General features: G+C 49.7%; 1 protein-coding gene across 19 annotated transcripts in view; it reads right to left on the reverse strand.

Annotated features, from left to right (window-relative positions):
• The window catches only part of EIF4G3 (eukaryotic translation initiation factor 4 gamma 3), a 149878-nt gene extending 134468 nt beyond the window's left edge, over window positions 1–15410 (reverse strand). For 10 of the 19 annotated variants that reach the window (XM_082328946.1, XM_082328963.1, XM_082328952.1 and 7 more), the window contains exon 1: window positions 14669–15409. In XM_082328946.1, coding sequence (XP_082185072.1) covers window positions 14669–14859 — 191 coding nt within the window. In that variant the 5' untranslated portion in view covers window positions 14860–15409. Of the gene's footprint in view, window positions 1–14234; window positions 14269–14668 lie in introns of those variants that run through there. The other 9 variants (XM_082328961.1, XM_082328964.1, XM_082328958.1 and 6 more) reach the window with 2 other exon arrangements.
• Between the last annotated feature and the right edge of the window lie 3707 nt (window positions 15411–19117).

A 19117-nucleotide genomic window follows, 5' to 3' on the forward strand; every position in this document is an offset into this window, starting at 1 on the left:
GCACACGGTTACCTTGGAGAAAGCCTTCATGCTGCTGATCTTAAAACTGTCTGATTTCTTGGTAACGCACCAACAGACTCTTTCAAAAGATGCCTGCATTCAGGACCCTCAAATTAAGCGTAGTCTCCGCATCTTGTAATTCCCCCAGTCCATACCTATTGCTTAGGCTTTAATCCAGGTAAAACCTACTGTTTTCCTGAGCTGAAGATAGAAAGCTACCGCAAAGACACAGTTTTGTTCTCACCTTTAGGCAAGAGAAAACACACAGCCGAACATCAGCTACAACACTTGCAAGACAGCGAAGGATGGTTTTCCAGCGCTGAGCGCCAAGGTCTCGATTTTCACAAATAACGTTCCCCTTGAGGCACTCAGCACCCGTAAAAAGCTCAGGTCCTCACGCTGTGACGCCGGCGGCGAAGCGGGCAGTGCCCAAGCGGCACGCCGATGCTCAGCGAGCTCTTGCGAGAATTTGGCCAGCAAGCTTCCCGTGCTTTGAGGACAGCAGCAGGTCTCAGGACCTGCAACCCCCCACCACGAACGACTTTCTGACGCTGCAATACCTAAAGCACCCGCTTAGGCACATCTTATCCACATCCTGAAGGTATTTCATACCTGTGCCTTTTTCCTCCAAGGCGTCCAAGAGCTAAAAGGGGATTAAGTGTTCAGTGATTCACCAGGCTCCTTCCCAACACAATTCCAAATATTTCTTGAATACGAAAGGAGCTGAAGTCCCGCCATCAATACCACCACGATGTTTCTACTCACCTATTTGAGCTGTATTTTGCGTTAACAACCCTCAGTGCAGCACTGCAATTCCTTTGCTCCAAACTGCCAAGTTTTGGCACAACGCATTTAATAAGGGATGTGTTAATGGGATGAAGCAGCAAGTACAAAACCGGAGAAGATCCACTCTGTCAAATGGCATTTTGATCTGTCTGCCTTCAGAGCAATGGTATAGACAACTCGGGGAGTGGCACATACCGATCCCGATCTAAAAATAACTGGATTACAGGAGTGACAGTCAATTCTAACTCCATTATTCAAATCTTGATTAAATCTAACGTCGAGTATATTTCTTAATCAACCCGCCTCAAGTGACTACTCGAAGGCTAATCTCTCAAAGCCTTTTTTCAGGGTAGAGAAGATTCTGCTATAGCCTTAACACACCAAGGAGCAGGTAGAACATGAAAATGATTATCCACAAAGCTTGTTCTTTCCAAAAATATTTGGCAAAGCACTGGATTTTTTTTTTTTGACTGTTTCATATAAATATGATGTGAAACTAACTTAAAACAAAGTCTCAAAATGCCCTTCAGCATCTAAAAATGAACCAAGCGCAGAGGGAAGAAAGCATCTTGAACAAGGCATTTCTCAGCATGGTGCAGCAAGAAAAAAGTCCTTTGGATACCGTTAACCGCATTTATTTTTGCAATTAACTACAACAGAAGGGAAAAAAGTCCATTACCTGAAAGAGAGAGATATCTTAACACCGCTTTCTTCGACAAAGTTCTTCTAGAGCAGCCTCTGGCTACCAAGCATTTAGTAAGCGTTAACAATCATATTTACGTAAGGCGCAGTTCAGCAGGGAAACGGGACGCTAGCTCCCCAGACCCCCCAAGCACGCACATGAGAGGCGACTCTGCACACTGCGAACCTCCCTCCAGAGAGGACGAATGCAAAGACGCTGCCAAAAAACCCCTCCAGCTGCCGCTCGCCGAAGACATTTCTGCCCCAGCTGATAACCACCACCGCCACGGTCAAAGCCAACCACACCCCCCCCACTTTTGTCACTTTAAAAACCATCCAATTCCTCCCTAACCTGCTTCAGTAAAGCGAACCTTGTTTAAAACATTTAAAGATGGAAGTGAACGGAAAGGTTGGGAGAAGAGATGGGCTGGGAAAATTTCCTGGGTCACTTTATCAAGCAAGGCCACCGAGCAAACTCATTACAAGCATCACCAGGGAAGACAGAAGATGCTGATCCGCGACGGGCAGTAGTTCAGAGGTGGTCAGAAGCATCGCTCCCAGCAAATGCGGAAGAGTTTTCAGAGTGAAGAAACTCCGTCGCTCAAGAAAGTAAGATGGAAGGGGGGAAAAAAAGCAGGAATCTTTAAGAGATAAGCATTCAAAGAGAAACATCACATCCACAAAAGCCCTGAGCTGTGGCCAAGGAAGAGCTGGGGTGACGCAGGCAAACTGGATGTGAGCCAGAACTTGTGACGACTGCCGTATTTTCCTTCATCACATTTTGATTTTGAAGGGGGGAAAAAATAATAGTAGTAGTCTTCCACCGAGCGGCTGCTATACAAGACTAAGACTAAGCAAATGTCTTGGTAAACGCTGTAAAAATATACAAAGCAAGGCAGCAAGCAAGGCGGCTTGATGGAGATCACACAGGAGCAATCGGGAGGAGGCAGCCACGGGAGAACAAGGTTTTGATCTCCCGTTTGGCCACAACGTGACACATACCAGCCCACTCCTTTCTGGAGTTACTTGAGCTTTTGGTCTGTTCCAAAACTAACAGGTACGGTTCTTCGGCTGTCCTCCAGACCTCTGGTTGCATCACATGCCCGCACGCATCTAGTTTGGCAGAAAAAATAGCATGTTTAATGAAATGCCACAGACAAGACAGCAGAGCTAAAGCCATACCCATCTTCTACCTTTCACATTCTGTAATGCAACTGCTGATACAACATTTATTGTAAAATACTTCTGTATTTCAATTGTTGAGCTTGAAACAATTCACACCACAATATCCAAAACACACAGTATCTCCCACAAACCGAATCACACTTCAAAGAAAACAAATATCCCCAAATTTAGCATGCTTCTGTCCCCCGATTAGGAGCTGAAACAGCAGTTTCTGGCCCGATACCAGCTGCACGCACGCTCGCAGAGAGGCTCCGACCCGCTTAGCCGCTGCTCCTGTGCCGCTTTGAGGTAGCCCGATAAAGACGCTTCGGGGTCCGGGTTGTGCAGTGCGGAGCCGCTGCCAGCGTGGCTGGGGAGGACAGCTCACACGGGCGACACGCTGAGCTGGCGGGGTAACTCCTCTATTCCCAACAGCCTCGCCAGCAAGCAAAGACTGGGATTGTTTGCTTTATGGGTTTGTTGGGTTTTTTCCTTCAGAACAGTTACTTAACACACACACACAGTTATTTCTACACTGAGTTTATACTGCAAACACATAACCAGTTAAGAACGTTGAAGTCCAGGGAAAGCAGAGAGGGCCAGATGACATAACTAACAAGACACACGGATGAAGGCAGGCCAGGAGGAAACCTATCTCATCACAGGTTATCGAGCTTTTATTCAGCCTTTATTCAGCTTACAGCCTGGAACAAACTTCCGCGTGGCTACTACAGTCTGCCTTTCCTCATACTGAATTCATAAAGAAAAACCTTATGTCTCCAGCTTCGCTTTAGCACCAGCAATTACCTGCATCTGGGGGCACGTTGTTACAAGACCGGGAAAAAATGTTCCCAATGCAGACACAAGTACTACGGCGCTCATTCGTGGCAATTTTCACCCAAGAGTCTAAATTTCTATAATGTACTAAAAAACAGCTTACTTATTTTTATCGTCCTATGCATGCCATTAACACAGAACTCCCCCAGCCCGCTTACCTCAAACTTTGTACCCTAAAATCACAAATAAGCTACTACAGCTTACAAGGCTACAACCCACACACGCCTCTTCTCTACAGGGCCGGCCGCTGCTTGCGTCCCTGGCGGTTCGGGACCCTACAGCAGCAACCTTGTATTTCCAAGCCAGGCTTTCTATCTGTACGATAAGCATGAATATCAAACAGCCTAGTAGTTTACTGTCTCATTCACTCAGCTACGTTTCCTACCGTGTCTCTAATACTTCATGCTGTGACTTCATGGGAAAATGTAATGCTCCGCTGGTCAATCTGTCAAGAAGCATCGCGGTGACAGCAGTGGTGTCACCCAGACTGATGGTCCTTCCGTCAGCCGAGCAACGAATTCTGGAAGTATGCTTCTCGAGAGTCTTAATGCGCATTTCGACTCCCGGGTTTGTAACGCCTCACGATTTCCCCCCCATAATCTTTATTTCAGCGGTTTATCAAAACGAAATGAAATTGTAAGTACCCTCTTGCCACATGCGGAGCTTATGACTTCTCCCAAGTTAAAATCGCGCGTCACACAAAATGAAATCCTGAGAAAGCAGGCATCTAGGGAAGACGGCGCGATGCATCTTACGCTGCTGCAAGAAAAACCACAGTTCACAGAGGGATATGGGCTGGACGGGAGCGCTGGGACTCCTTGGTCCAATCCTCCACACGTTCAATTTCTCCTCATAAGGACTCTCAATTGCGTACTTTACACACACCTCTACAGGGTGCCTGAAGAAGAAGTAATAGCAACAATATATTTATCCCAGCTGAGCCTGAAGATGAGTAGTAAATTAGTCGCAGAGCATTTCTCATTTAAGGAAATGCTGGGTTTACTTCCAGTAGCTCTGCCTGCTGAATTCGGGCCACAAACACAGAGGTAGAACAGAGGGAAGGCCGCAACTGCTGCACGTGGCCATCGAGGAAGATTTCCAAGCGCACGTCTCTCTCCTTATCGTGCCAAGTGGCCTCTGAGGTAAGGCAGGACCTCACTCAGGCAGGACCGCTCCTTTTCCGATGAGCATTAAACCCCAATTTTGCTGATTTCGGACTGCACGGAAACTGCAGTATCACTGTATTCATAGCAGGTCTTCAAAGATTGTAACTTCTGAACAAGCACCTATGAACGTTACCCAAACACTTGGTTTCATCATCACCACGGCAATGCGTGACATCACCTGAATAAGGACGCGCCGAGGACCGCACTGGTTACCAGTGCGAGTTTAGCAGCCTTTTATCAGATTAACCGTCATCAAGACAAACACTAAGGTATGGGGAGGGGAGGAAGAGAAGACTAAGAAAAGGATTTGCTCCAGTACAAAAGCACTGAATTTGGTCTTAAACGCTGATGTTTTGCTACACTTCAGAACAGGACTGGACCGAATCAAACATTTTAAGTTACCCTTAGTGCAGAGCATCTCCGCTATTATTTGGGGCTGCAGCGCAAGCAGCCCGCAGATACAGAATTATACAGTTCACCAAATTGTCTGGTCAAAACACACTTCCACTTTTCCTTTGCAACTCAGAGACATTTGTGACCCACCTGCAGCAAGCGGGGATGCTACAGATCTTTTATGTCCCCTATTTGTAAGCAAAAACACCACCTTAAGCGCAACGTAATAAAAACGAGGATGGAGCTAGACCACAAGAAAAAGCAACCCAAGCCTGGCGAATGAACTCTCCTCCTTTGAGAAAGTATTTTCCAGCTTCTCCGCCCGGAGGTGGAAGTTCAGCAGACTTCTCCAAGATCCTCCAAACCCTGAGTGACCTTTTAGCATTTCAGCTCAACCAGCGAGACCTCAAACTCCCTGACGGAGACCAAGAGTCATCCCTGCTTTCAACACGTCCCAGCTTGGCTGCGTCCTTCCCCCAACAAACTCCTTTTCAAACAGCAAGACTGACCTGCGTTGCCAACGGAGAAACAGCTCTCCACCCCTCTTCGGTTCTCTCCCGCTCCCTTGTTTTATTGCTGTGCTCCAGTTTCTTCCTACACGCCCTTCACGGGTTGATTAATACTCCTCTTGGATGATCAGATGTCTAGTAATTCAGGCTTTTACACCGCTCCACACCGTAATTCTCATTAAGGCACACACATTTTACTAGAAAGCTTTTTGCTGACTGTTCCCACTCCCGACATCCAGGCCATTCAATAAGACATTCTGGACAGAGGTCCCGGCTATAAAATTCACATGTTCTTCAGCTGCCAGAATGGGAATTTGGTGACAGTACAATTCATTCATTTATTTAATGATCTTAATGTCAGCCTGAGTGGATAAAGTGTGCTTTGGCTTCAGCAAGCAGCGATGGGGACCGTGCCAAGAGCCGGCAACAATTGTTTCGGTGAATGCCTGCAATACCAGGTACTGCGGCCACAGACAGCGCAACAAAACGTTAAGTTTTTTGGGGGGGAAATGGGAAACGCTTCACGTCAAACTCTGTTCACAACCTCAGAACCAAATACTTAAACATAAAGTAGTTTATTTGTGCAGATGAACTTTTTTTTAATCAAAAAAAGTGTTTTGGAAATGTAATCAATACAATTAAGCTGAACAGCTTAAGCTCATCGAAAATTACACTTTGCAATATTTGCCTATCAACAAAAATTAGATCTTTTTTCCTTTTGAAGAGACAGGCATAAAAGCACTTTGAAATCTACTTTAAAACACAACACTGAAGGAAAACATAAAACCCAAGTCGCACAGACAGGTTGACAGCTGAATTATTTGCACTTCGCCAATCTGGAATACAAAACGCAGAGCCCAGAAAAGTAAAGTATTTGAGGAGAGACCATCCAGTAATTAGTATTTATATCTGTGTAAGCACTGGTGAGAAAGAGTGCTGCAAACTGAAGCTAGCTTTATATTCTAACGTGAGTTGAACCTGGAGGATGTCTCACCAGCTCAAGAAATAGCACATCCAGAAGAGCCATCTACACCAACTTCGTCACGCTAAAACTGGGCACGAAGCACCAATCGCTGAAATCCCTCTCCCGCTGTACTCCAGAGTTGGAGATGCACCACGGATTTCACGTTAAAGGTCACAACAAACATGCTTTACATGCTTTTTGATTTCAGTTCTTGACTTCCCCCCCAAATAAGCAGTATAGGTTATCCACCCTCAGCTATAGGACCCTGCCGAGTTCCCCTTCAAATATAATACATTGAGCCTGTCCAATTCATCAGCTGCATGCTGCAAAACAAAGTGTCTGGTGTCAAGCCCAAGGCACCCTGCACATCACCTCACACAAGAATTCAAGACTTCCAGGAAGTTTTCAGACCGGATTTCACCCTGAATTTCACATCGCACTTGACGGTTCTGTAGAAGATCTCATGGAAGTCCAAGGGCAGAAGGGCTCGGTCTCGCCACTTAGCGGGAATGCACTTTTTTTTAACAGACCTGTCCTTTCTTCAGGATGTTAGGACCTTTCAAAGACAGTGGCTGACTAAAAAACCAAAGCTCTAAGTAGTATCACTAAAAATCTTTCCCTTTGATGCTCATAGGAAGAGTCTCCCACTTAGTCTGAAAAGACCAAAGACTTCTGTCATGTTTGCTTTTCAGCAAAAGAACAAAATAAGCCCAGAAAAATGCCACTTTCAAGGCACAGGAACTTCTACGACTTCTTAATAACACGTAAAAGAGGGAAATCTCTTTTTCAGACCGCCATTAGCGCAGCCATAGCATTAGTTCAAATGGATTTTTCAAATGCCACCAGCAACACAGCCGTTTAAATCGGACTACTCTTAGTAATTCAGTAACTCACACACAGTCACTCTCACATGTAAATCAAACCGAAACACAAACAAATCCACAATCATCATCTGGCAACCTGAAACAGAGAATCGGTGCAATGTTTATTAGTTTCCACCTCCCAAAAGCTTTCCAAACTCAGGAAAATCTGCGTTATTTAAGATCTTTAACTGCATTAACTCTTCCTTGCTCGCTGTTTTCACAGTGTCAAGAGCAAACTCAAAGACTGGCAGCGAGATTTCTTTTCCCACCACCCTGAGGACGTCCCAGGTGAAGTCCGCTCCCCGGGTAGGAGCGGGGATGGTCTTCGTGTTTGCGACTTTTACAGTTATTCCCGTGCAGATACTCTTAGTCCAGAGGACGGGAGTCTCATTCCTGCCGAGTTCAACCACTTGGAAAGGAGCAGCTGCTCCATGCACCTCGACAAGTCCTAACCCATTTCAACACTTCCCTGATGGTTTTGGAGAACGCTACTGGTATCAGTCGAGAACGGGATGTTTTTCTTTCCAGATGTACATTTTAGAAGCCACTTTGCTTTTCTGCGGGCATATTTAAAGCTCTAGAAATATTTTAACTCTCGTCCAGATAAAGGATACACAAAAGTGTTACAACCAACAGCAGAAACGTATTATTTCTGGTAGCAGAATTGATTTAAATCTGATATGATCTCGGTGCGGGGAAACTTGTCCTTTTCTCTCCACCTCAGACAACTACACAACAAACAAAGGTAAAAACAATTCTTAAGGTACAATCAGAATAGGGAGCGTGTAATTGTCCTTTCAGGAAAGAAAAAAAAATGCTGTCCCGTTAACCTAGTTACATGCCCAGCAGCAATTTGACTCAAGTCCCATCAGCAACAGCGTGCCATCACCTACTACGAAAAGAGAAAGCGCGTTCTGGGACATCTTCCAAAGGTATATAATAAAACATAAGAATAACATGTACTAGAAAATTTCACTAGCCTAAAAGCTTATTTTGCTGTCCTCCCTTTGATCCTTTTCTTTTTTAAGAACCCATTCTATTTTCTTCTTCCAGCTGTTCCACATCATCATTTCCTACTTGGGAGGCAAAATGAAGTCCACACTTTGGAAAGGAAAGCTGTACGTAGGAGAAGTTCTTGGAATTACCACCAAGTGTAAAACACAGCACTATGAGAAGTCACATCAACTATGTTCCCTTAAAAAAAAAAAGAAAAATTAGTTCCTCTGGTTCCTCCGGACTACGGGGCACACGACTCCTCCACCCACACCTCCGTGCCCTGTAACAAACACCAGTTTTCTCTTTCCCGTTCATTCCAAAAGAGCCTTTGCAATTGCTAGCAGACATATTCAAGTCACAAATAAAGTTTCCTCCTAAAGAAATGACTGTAAAACAGTGATACTACCCAGAGTAAAAATTCCAGCAACTCTAATCATATTAGCGGATTTACACACAACTGAACTTGACAGTTGACTAGCCCTGAAATCACTGGATTAGGGAGAAAAAGAAAATATAGGTTACCTACAACTTCTAAAGAGAGATCTTCACTGCTAACTCTTACTACAAAACAAAAATGGAGCAAATGCACCAGCCTGACACATCCCAACGTTTGCTAACGACATGAAAAAGCCTTTCAGCCCTAAGATGACGGACAAAACCCATACAGACAGATGGAAACCCTTCTACGTCCCAACATCTAAAAGGGAAGTTATTTGTTCTAAGTCTCCTATTACTCTCTCACCGACTTCTTACCATCGATAAAAACACAAACTGTGTTCCAAAATCAGTACTGCACGTTAAATACATATATATTTAAATGGCTAAAGTAACCGTCTCCCGCAGACTTCTGCCAGAGAACATACACAATCGTGTCCTCAAACATGAGGAGAAAATAAGCTATCTGAAATCACATTTTTGGAAGAACGGTTTTCTCCAAGGCATTTCACCACAAAAATCTTACAAAGCTGGTAAAGTGACATATCTGCGCTATAACATGATTAGCTTTTGTCATTTAATAAATTAAAGCTATTTCTGCTTGAAAGAACACCAAGATGTGCCAAGGCTGGGGAACATCAACAGGGGAGATGGCAGAGAGGTCTAAAAGCACTTAATTTTTTGGCAATACGCTCACAAACCCGTGCCCGTTCCTCCCCTGCAGGAGAGCCACCACCACGGAGCGGCAGGGAAAGTCTCCGTGTTTTCAGGAGCTTCTCTCCTGCCGCATACCCTCCCGAGATGTACGACCTCCACGGCTTCAGACACTTCGAACGTGGGAATGCTTCTCAGGCTGTCCCTTCCTTCCCTTCATCCGGATGCGATTTCAGAAAATTCACTCCTGAACTCAAAAAAACAGAGAGCAAGGAACACCTCTGATCTCAGCCCAGCTCCTCCCCTCCTTCCCACCTCTCGCCACTCCTTCCCTTTCACGACCGTAAGGCTCCCAACACCCTTCCTCACGAGCGGCTGCCACTGGCATCTGGAAGAGGACTTCTAACCGTGCTCTCGTTTGAGCTCCAGTTCAATGTCAAAGCCGCCCAGAAGCCGGAGCTGATCCACCCGAGCCGCAGGGAGACACGGCGCTTTACACGAAAGCCACAATCACGCTCTTCAAGCTGACTTTTGTGCCCAGGCAGCTTCCTAATCCCTGGATCCTCGTCTTCAAAGTCATCAACAGACAAATCCCGGAGAGCAAAGAGAGACGCTGCATCACATACTCTGGAAGAAAGCCACTCGTAATGGAAGTAAGCAGCGAGGGAAGGCGGCATTGGCTCCAAACCGGAGGGCATCGCAGCAACCCAGAGGCCCTGATCCTCCAGCACAGGCTGAAGATGCTCTCCTCGGAGAAACTCTTGGCCACTTTCCCCTCCAGCTCAACTCTTTGCTTACGAGGAGAAGACAGAAACCCCCCCGCACCCAAATCCTCCTCAACGGTCTTAATTTAACTACTAGATTACCAACGCAGGCCTACTCCAACGTGGCCCGCATCCGAACACAGGGTAAGCGCTGCCAGAACCTCACCCCGACTTCACGCACAGTCTCTTACATTCCTGAAAGCGATCTTCTATTTCTTGCCGTTCTCCCGGGCTTTTGGGAAGCCGCTCGCATCCAGAAGATGCCACCCAACAGAGCAGGAACCGGCACACCGCTTTCTGAAAGGGACTACAGCAGTTAGCTAAAGTAACTCGGAAAAACTAAAGCAGACACTCGATTGCTGAGGCAACATTAGCAAAACCCACATTTCCACACACAGCAATGATGTACTTCACACAAAAATCCCCCTCAAAAGCTGACCCTTCCTCTCCGCTTCTCAGAAACGGAATTAAAGTGGGGGAAGAAAAGAAAGATTTTTAAATGACCGTCTGTTAAAACCCATCCTGAACCTCGCACGATTGCCCCACTGCAATAACCTGAAAAAATACCAGTGTCCAGAGATACCCAGTCCCACGCTGAAACAACTACGGTGATGTATTAAGGTCAAGTTTACTGGTGCCTGCACAGAGACCATCAACAACCAGGAAGCTGAACTCCCTCCAAATGCAAGGAAGTTTGGAAAAGAAAACAAAAACCTACTGACACCAGCCCAGAGCCCAAGATGGCTCTAATTTGGCTCCAAGATACAGGGCTAAATTAACCCTGAACAGCCAGCAGACGTGCAACCTTACCCCAGCTCAAGATAAATCAATCTGTTTGTCCATTACGGTGCAATGTTTGCCCATGTCTGGGCTGGGGCTGTGAAGAAACTGGCGACCTGATTATATTGATCCACAAAATTTATTCACGGCCTGGGGACTTTTTAAAGAGCAGCTTAATATAACAGGCACAAAAAATAACTTTACTCTTAAGTGGGAGCGTGAGGGAGAGTAAAGAAACACGGTGTAGTTTAACACGTGTCAGAAGTACCATCAAGTTAAAAACACAAAGGTCTACAGAAAGCTTGCAGCCTGGAGCATACCTTCATTATTTTACATTTTTATGGAAGAAGTCTCGCTACAGAACAATCGACTTCATCTGGAACTTCTTCCTCAGAGGCAGCCTGAAAGCCAAAGCAAAGGTGGGCAGATCGGGACTTATTTTTGGTAAAATCCCTCTGTCTGTCACTTCACAGTGACACAGTTACACCCTCCCTGGTCCATCCCTCCCAAACAAGGGTCAGGATCGAACTGGAGGATTTGTCCATACTGACAACTTTTGAGCACAACCTCTGCCTGAAATCAGGTTTGATTGAATACTCACCACTACTGCAGCCACAAAAGTATCCCAACTGACTTTTACACAGAAAATTTAACTTGTTGAAGACACTACGTTAAGGAAATCTCTCAAAGCTCTGTCTTGTTTTACAGCTGTTCCAGTAACTTCCTATTCAGCACGTAACAGAATGAAGCTCCCATCAAAACATTTCTGTTCTTCATGTCCATCACTCTCCAGCTTCGCTTTCCTTCAAAAAATAATTTAAAAAAAAAAAAAAATCCCTTCTTCCCCCTGTATTTGTCTTTTCTCTGGCTAACGCCTTTCCACAAATGCATGTGAAGTAAGCGGTCCTTTTTCCTGTACCATTCCCTCTCACCCAATTCTTCTTTTTTCAGTTATACAGATAACCATTTAATTTCATGATGTATTAAGTACTAAAACCACACCTATTTCCAAAGACAGAAAGTTCACCACGCGGAAGCTGTTCTAGTTTAAAAAGCCCAAGTCAGAGCCTCAATCTGCCTATTAACATATAACAATCCTTCACATCAACAAATAAACCCTTGCACTGCTGTGGGAAGACCTTGCAGTGCTCTGCTCACTCCGAGTTGCCAGAAGAAACCTGCAACTATACTTTATCTACTGTAGGGTGACGCTGTCTCAACAGTGGTATCAAAACAGAAAAAAAAAAAGAGAAACCAAACAGAGCTAAAAATAAGGCTGAACTCAGATGACCCTCTGCACTCCAGTAAATCACCGGTGAACTATGCTCCCCAAGCCTCACTTTTGCAGCAGCGCTTAGAAAAGGTAACAGCTTTTGTTTGCTACCTGGACGCACACACAAGGTTCGGCGAAGGAAAAAAAACAGCCAGGACACCTGAATACAGTTCACCAAAAAGGTATTGAGAACACCGTGTTTGTATACGTTACAAGGACAGACTATTAGTTTAAAAGTTAAGGAGCGGTATCAGTCAAACACAAAATGTTTTCAAAATAGGCATGGCTATAAATAAAAATTAGTACTCCCCACCTTTATAACATCAACTTGTTATATCTACCTAACGCTTCTCCGTTCCTCTGTACCTCTTGCTCTGGCACCCAGTTGGGTCCCCGCGATGGGACGCGCTGCCACACCATCTCCGGCTCCTTTAGGGTCTTGCCCATTCCTTCCGAGCCTTTTTATTTTTCGGCTGCACTCGGAGGTAAGCCCAAGCGTCACCCCTCGCACGTGCAAGGCGTTCCATGACAACACTCACCAAAAGCAAGGGTGTCCTCTTGTCTTAGCTACGACGGCACAGCCGCTCCCGCAAACCACCACCAAGCTCGCCCGCAACAACGTCGGAGAAGTATTCCAGCCCCTCCACCGTACTTTTAATGATTACTTTATTTTAAAGTCCTTTAGAAAAAAAACCCAGCACACTCCCGATCCCAGACCCAGGCAAACTTCAGCCCTTCAACTGTCAAGGCACCTAAGCATCACGTTCCCCGTTAAAAAAAGACCCTTTCCAGACAAACCAGCACCTTGCTGGAAAGACGAGCTGAGCACGGACTCCGTACGTGCACACTGGCCGGCGTTCCCACTCCAACACTTGGCACATCACTCAAAAGTGAGCAAAATCTCCCCTGAGCAACAGTTTTACTTACCACCACCCCAGAGACTTTGTTATGACAGCACCTTCGCACTTTTTTTTTCCTAAATAAAGCACACGCTGGCATTACAGAATAGCACAAGCCAGCCAAAAACACCCAACGGACAGTACGTCCCTCCGCTGCACTCTCTGAAATCTTCAGAGGTTTTTCACTTGACCCAAACAAATCTGTAACGTCAACAGTCTCATGATTTAAGCAACGTATTTGTGGTCATGGCGAGAATGATTCTTGCCGGAAGCTCAAGAAAACAATGGACCTAAACTGATTATAAAAGGGCTCGGTTTTCCCACCTCAAAAATGAAAGTGAGAGCAATAAAATGATTATACACAGGGAATACATTTCTTGAAGAACACGGGCATCATCACACAGCTGAAACAGCCCTCAGAAAAAAAAAAAAACACAACACCAAAAAACACCAACACCCTACACTTCCACATTAAAACCTAAGTCACCGCCACCGATAAATAGCAAAACACGCTCCTGACTGTCCCCTGCACAGCACGCCACACCGTTCCCGGATAACACGGCAAGGCAATATTTCACTATGCTTTTCACTTTATGCTCCCCCCTAAAACTTCAGTGGAGGGGAGAGAAAAGCCAGTTTGCCAGGGGATGCTGTCCGACGCTGGAAACAAAACCTCATCCAGGCAGGCAGGCTGGCCACCCCACTTTCCTGCTGATCCCTGCAGTATTTACCTCCTGACTTGGGGCCTAGTCGCGGCAGAGAACCGAAGACCTTTAAAAAACATTCGCAGCAACCGCCGGCCTCTCTTTGTAGCCGTGGCCGTTTTGGCGGTGGGATTTTTTTGAGTGGGAGCCTTCTGCTCCCCATCGCGCGTGGCCTCGCGGAGAGAAAGCTGCTCGGCGCGACATTCCACCTGAGATTTATTTCCACCAGCCAAGTAAGGGAAAAAAAAACAAAAACCAAAAAAACCCCAAAATAAATAAAATAAATCAATCACATGAAAATCAGCCCCGGCTGGAAAAACCTGGGTTTAAATTCGCCTGGAAAAACAAGAAAACCAAAGCACTTACCTGGGCAGGACCGGAGGCAAAACTGAGGAGCGATTTATAATTAAAAGTTTACCCTTGGGGGTCACCGCTGCTCGGGGGGGGGGGGGGGGGGGGTGTAGGGGGCTGGGGGACCCTCTGCCTTCCCCGGGGGAAGGGGGTGAACCCCCAAACCACCCCATGGGGGGGGTGAGGCACCCCCTTTCCCCGCACCACCCCGGCAGGTGCAGCCCCTCCTTTGCACGGGGGGGGGGGGCACAACCACACTCACACACACAAACACACACACAAAAAGCAGCGGGGAGCCCCCAACCGCCCCCCCCCCCCGCGGGCCGCCCCCCTCCCCACACGCCCCCCGGACCGAGGGGGTCCCCCCGGCCCCTCACCCCCCCCCCCGGGCCCCGCTCGCTGTGGGGAAGGGGGTGCCCCCCCCTCACCTCCCCCGGGGCAAAGGATACTGCTGGGGCGGCTGGGGCGGCAAGGCCCTGATGTTGGGGTGAGGCGCCGGAGCCGCCGCCGGGTGAGGGGGAGCCGGGGGAGGAGGCGGCCCCGCCGCCGCTGCCGCCGCCGCCCCGCTCCCGGGGCCGGTCCCCGCCGCCGCCGCCGCCGCCGCGCCGGGTTTCAAAGCCGCCTTCTGCGGTAAACTCATCGCCAAGCGGAGCCACCACCCCCCGGCGGGGAGCGGGGCCGGGGCCGGGGGGGAGCCGGGGAGCGGGCCGGGGGCCGGTGCGGCGGCCGGGGCAGCGCGGCGGGCCGGCACCGGCGCCGGTCTCCGTGACAACGCGCCTCCCGGAGGGCTCGGCGCGGGGAGGGGACGGGAGAGGGGCCGGCGGGGAGGGGAGGGGGGGAGGCGGCTCAGGCCGCGCTGCTCATGAGCCGCCGGCGGCGGGGGGTCTCGGTCCCCCTCCCCGGGGGCAGCGGAGCCCTTCGCGGTGGCGGCTCTCGGGCGATGCCGGCGGATTTTCCTCACTGAAGTAGCGGAGCATCAAACATGGCGCTGCGGCCGCCTCCAGCAGTCCGGCAGGACGGACGCTCGGGCGCCTTCGGGCCGCTCCGGAGCCGCTCGGCCCACCGGCGCTCGGCAACCTTCGGGTCTTTCCGGAGCCGCTCGTTGGCGAGCGGCGTTCGGGAAACCTCGGCTTCTTCCGGAGGCCTTCGCGGGCGCACGCGTCCTCCTCCCCGAGTTCCCCCCCCGCTCCCTCCGCGCTCGGCCCGGCACCTCCCGTGACCCCCGCGCTCGGGAAACTTCGGCTCTTTCCGGAGACCGAGGGCGTGAGGGAGTTCGGGAAGCTTCGGACGGGCTCGGAGGAGGCGGGAGGCGCTCGGGGCTCTTCGGAGCCTCTCGGGAGCGGCGAGGCCGCAGCTTCGGGCGCTTTCGGCTTGGCCCGGAGAGACTTCGGCAACGCTCGGCTGTGAGGCAGCGGCCCTCGGCTGTGAGGGGGCGCCGGGCCCTGGGGCTTCCCCCCTGCCCAAAAACTCACCCCCCAGCCCCGTTGCCAGCCCTACGGTCCCCCAGCCACATCCCAGGCTCCTGGGGCGGCTGGCAGGGGCAGCCCTGCAGCCCGTCGTGAGGGCTGGCAGCCTTAGGGTAACATGGCGGCTGAGGGAGGCATAGCAGCCCCTGAGGGAGCCCACCCCTGGCAACGGGGACCGGCGCGGGGAGGGCCCTCTGGGCCTGCCCTGGGGGCAGCAGGCATCTTCCTCGCACCCCTGCACCGCTGCCTTTGCCCCCCAAGGGTTGCTGCGCCGCCGCCATCGTCAGCATTTCACAGCCAGGCTGCAGCACCCTCCTTACGACCACCGCCGGGCTGAGCTTGGCAGGGGCAAAGGCGGTTTGTGCTGTCTTGGGTAGATAAAAAGGACCTCAGAGCAGATTCAAGCAGACGCTGGATTGTCCTGACTTGTCCTGTCCCGCCGCTGGCTCCCGAGGGCTCATTCCAGCCGGCTGGCACCTACCGACGTTCCTGCCCTGCCACACGGCCCAGGGAAACGCTCCCGGCGCCTTCGCTGCGCCGGCAGGTATTGCCACCCCGTGTCACCCAGCCTGGGGGACACGAGCTGCTTTAGGAAAGTTTTCCATACTTTATTTGCATCCTGTCTGCTGCATCCTCTAGGCAGCTGTGAGTGTAAGAGAAAGATAATACTTTAAAGCAATCACAAATAAACTCTTAAAAGCTTCTTTTATTAAAGTAAACAGCTCTCCAATGGTATATTCAGGCACTTGGCGAGTACCTGGTGCTGCAACTGGAAGTTGACGGAAGAAAAATAGGGGTCTTGCGCACTAAAGAAAACCTACCCGATGAGTCACATCTATCCCCGTCGCCACAACAGCCCGGTTTGTGAGCAGAAAAGTAATTTTGAGTTTTAAAATACAAATCTGAAGGGGCAGAATTTGGCCTTGGTGTCATTCACCAGAGCAAAACAGCACAGCACCCAGTGGCCAAAAAATAGAAGAAAGGTCTTGAGCGAGCTTTCCCTTTTGAGCCAGAATCTGAATTATTAAACAATTTGGTTCGTGCAGGTCGGGTTTAGGACATGACGCCCGCCTGTGCCGACACACGAGGACTGCAGCGTACCCCGAGGCCCGCCGTCCTCCGAGGCGTGATCTCAGGAGAAAAGCTCCTGCGAGCTGCCACGCCGCTTAAGCCACCGCGCTGGCCTCCAGTAAAAGTAGCTCTGCGACTGGAATAGTTTCTTACTTACTAAGACGCTATCTGTGGGGTACAGCCACACCGAACAGGCGCACTGCGTAGCGCCAGAAGTTATGAGCGGGCCGATGGCTAGGGAAGATGACTAGCATGCTATTTAGTTTCCCTTTCTGTGCTTTTCGTTCTGCACCGGGGTAAGGGAAATGCCTGGGATGAGGTGAGCTCGCATCTGCCACAAACTGCTTGTGGGAAATGGGGTGAAATGGAAAACTGTGAGATTTTTGGAGGAAAAAAGCCCGACCAAGCCTTGCCAGCCCGTAAAGAAGTCCTGAATGGGGACTATTTCCATCAGCAGCCAGGAATAAATGTTCAGAGGGGGCTCCGGGTATTTTTTTCTGAGGCAGTTTTCCTCTGCAGCCTACCGCCTGCCAGATGGACTGCCCATTCCCCACCAGGAAAACTAAAGACTGAAGAGAGAAATGAGAATGACCTCAAAGAAAAGCCAAGTACTCCCCCGCTTCCCAAAAATGGGAGAACAAAGGAGGAACTTCTATCATGGGGTTTGCCCAAGGACTGGTAGATCTCCAGCATCGCGGAGAGCTGCTGCACTCCCAGCACACCTCTCCTGCCTGCAGCCTGCTGGGAAGCCGGATCCCCCTCCACAGCTCGTAAAGACTTTGCTGTAATAATTTTGAGGGTGCAAGTAAAACTGTGTGGTCCGGGGGGGATCGGTGCTCGGCGCCGTTCCATCGCCCGCCTCCCAAGCGTGGCGCTTCTCCTGGTACACCCCTTCATGCGGAAGGAAATTGGTACCAAAAGCAAATTGACATCTATGGCTCCCTCTGTTCTACAGAAATAGCTGCCTGTAAACACAGCTGTGAAAGAGCCTCCTAGCTCGAGTATCTTTAGATATATCGCTTCTTTTTACCATTTAGAAAGGAAAAAACCCAGCATTTTCACCATATTGTCTGCTGAAGCTCCCGAAGCGTGCTAGCCATGCGAAGGAGCCAGGCTCTTAAAGCTCCTCCAGAGTCTGCGCCTCCCCCCAGCCATCTTTTTACCTTTTATTTTTTTCCCTAAGAGGAAAAAGCAGACAGGTCTCTCTTCCATACTACCCCACATAGGACAATTTGGCCGACGAAACCTGCAGATTTGGCGAGCCTGAGCAAGTGCCAGCTGGATTCGCGCCCTTCCTACTGCCTCTGGTTCCCCTCCGTTTCATTTTTCCTCCTATTTTTCCTGCTAGCTTTGTTAGCACCTGGGAACCGATGTCTCACCGTGGGCAGCTTGAGTTTACAGTGCTGAGCTCTTGTTTCGGAGCATCACCAACCCTTTTTCCAGTCCCACCAGTCTCTCACATACCTGGCACAGCAGAGAGGCTCACAGCCACGTGGCAAAGAGCGTAGCAGGAGCGCCAGAGCTGTCGGCGAACTTAGGAAAGGAGAGTAAAGGATTGGGGTATCACTGGAAAAGGGCCATTTTCCCCCAGGAATTGTTTGAGGAAGCTTTGGGCCTGTTCACTGACCCCAGCACTGGGAAAACTGGGAAGAAGAGCTGCAGTTCAGATGGTCAGGTTCAGCCTCTCGCACCTGGAAGGCTGGCGTGGCCCCACCAAACCTGTGAACAACCGCCATTTCCAGCTCGTTTTGGAGGCTCCAGCGTGCTCCAGGCGCCCACTTTCACCCAGCACGGCACGGCAGCGCCTCCCTCTTCGAGCTTCTCCTGCTTTTCCCCCCACTCATCCCCTTCCAACACCCCCCAGGCAAAAAAAAATTAAATTAAATTAAAAAAAAAAAACAGCCCTGCTTGGCAGTTTCCCGCTTTCCCCGTTCCTCCTCCTGCCCAGGCTTGGCCCTCAGCAACGTCTCTGCCCTCCAGGGCACGGCTGAACACAAAATAAAGCAAATACCACCCAGGATCAGGCAAGCCCACGCCAGGCGCTAGCACACGAGCGGGATGAGTCACCTCCTGCCTGCTCTGCCTACACCCGGCAGCTTCCCAGAGCGGCAAACATCCACCGCCGGCTCCTGGCCCAGCGCGGGGAGCCTTGACCGTCCCCCTGCTGCGACGCAAGCCGATGCTCGCCCTTGAAATCCTTCCTGCGCTGGGGCTGTCCCCTCCGCAGCGGCCGAGACACCACCTGCCCGGTCCCTCACTGCGAGTAAACCCCAGAGAACCAAAACATTTCCCCTTTTCGGGTGGTTGAACCGCCTCTAACGGCATCCACGCGACAGGCTGCGCTCCCTTCCCTGCTTCGTG

This window comes from Platalea leucorodia, assembly GCF_965183815.1.
Source record: "Platalea leucorodia genome assembly, chromosome: 17".
Classification (NCBI taxonomy): domain Eukaryota; kingdom Metazoa; phylum Chordata; class Aves; order Pelecaniformes; family Threskiornithidae; genus Platalea; species Platalea leucorodia.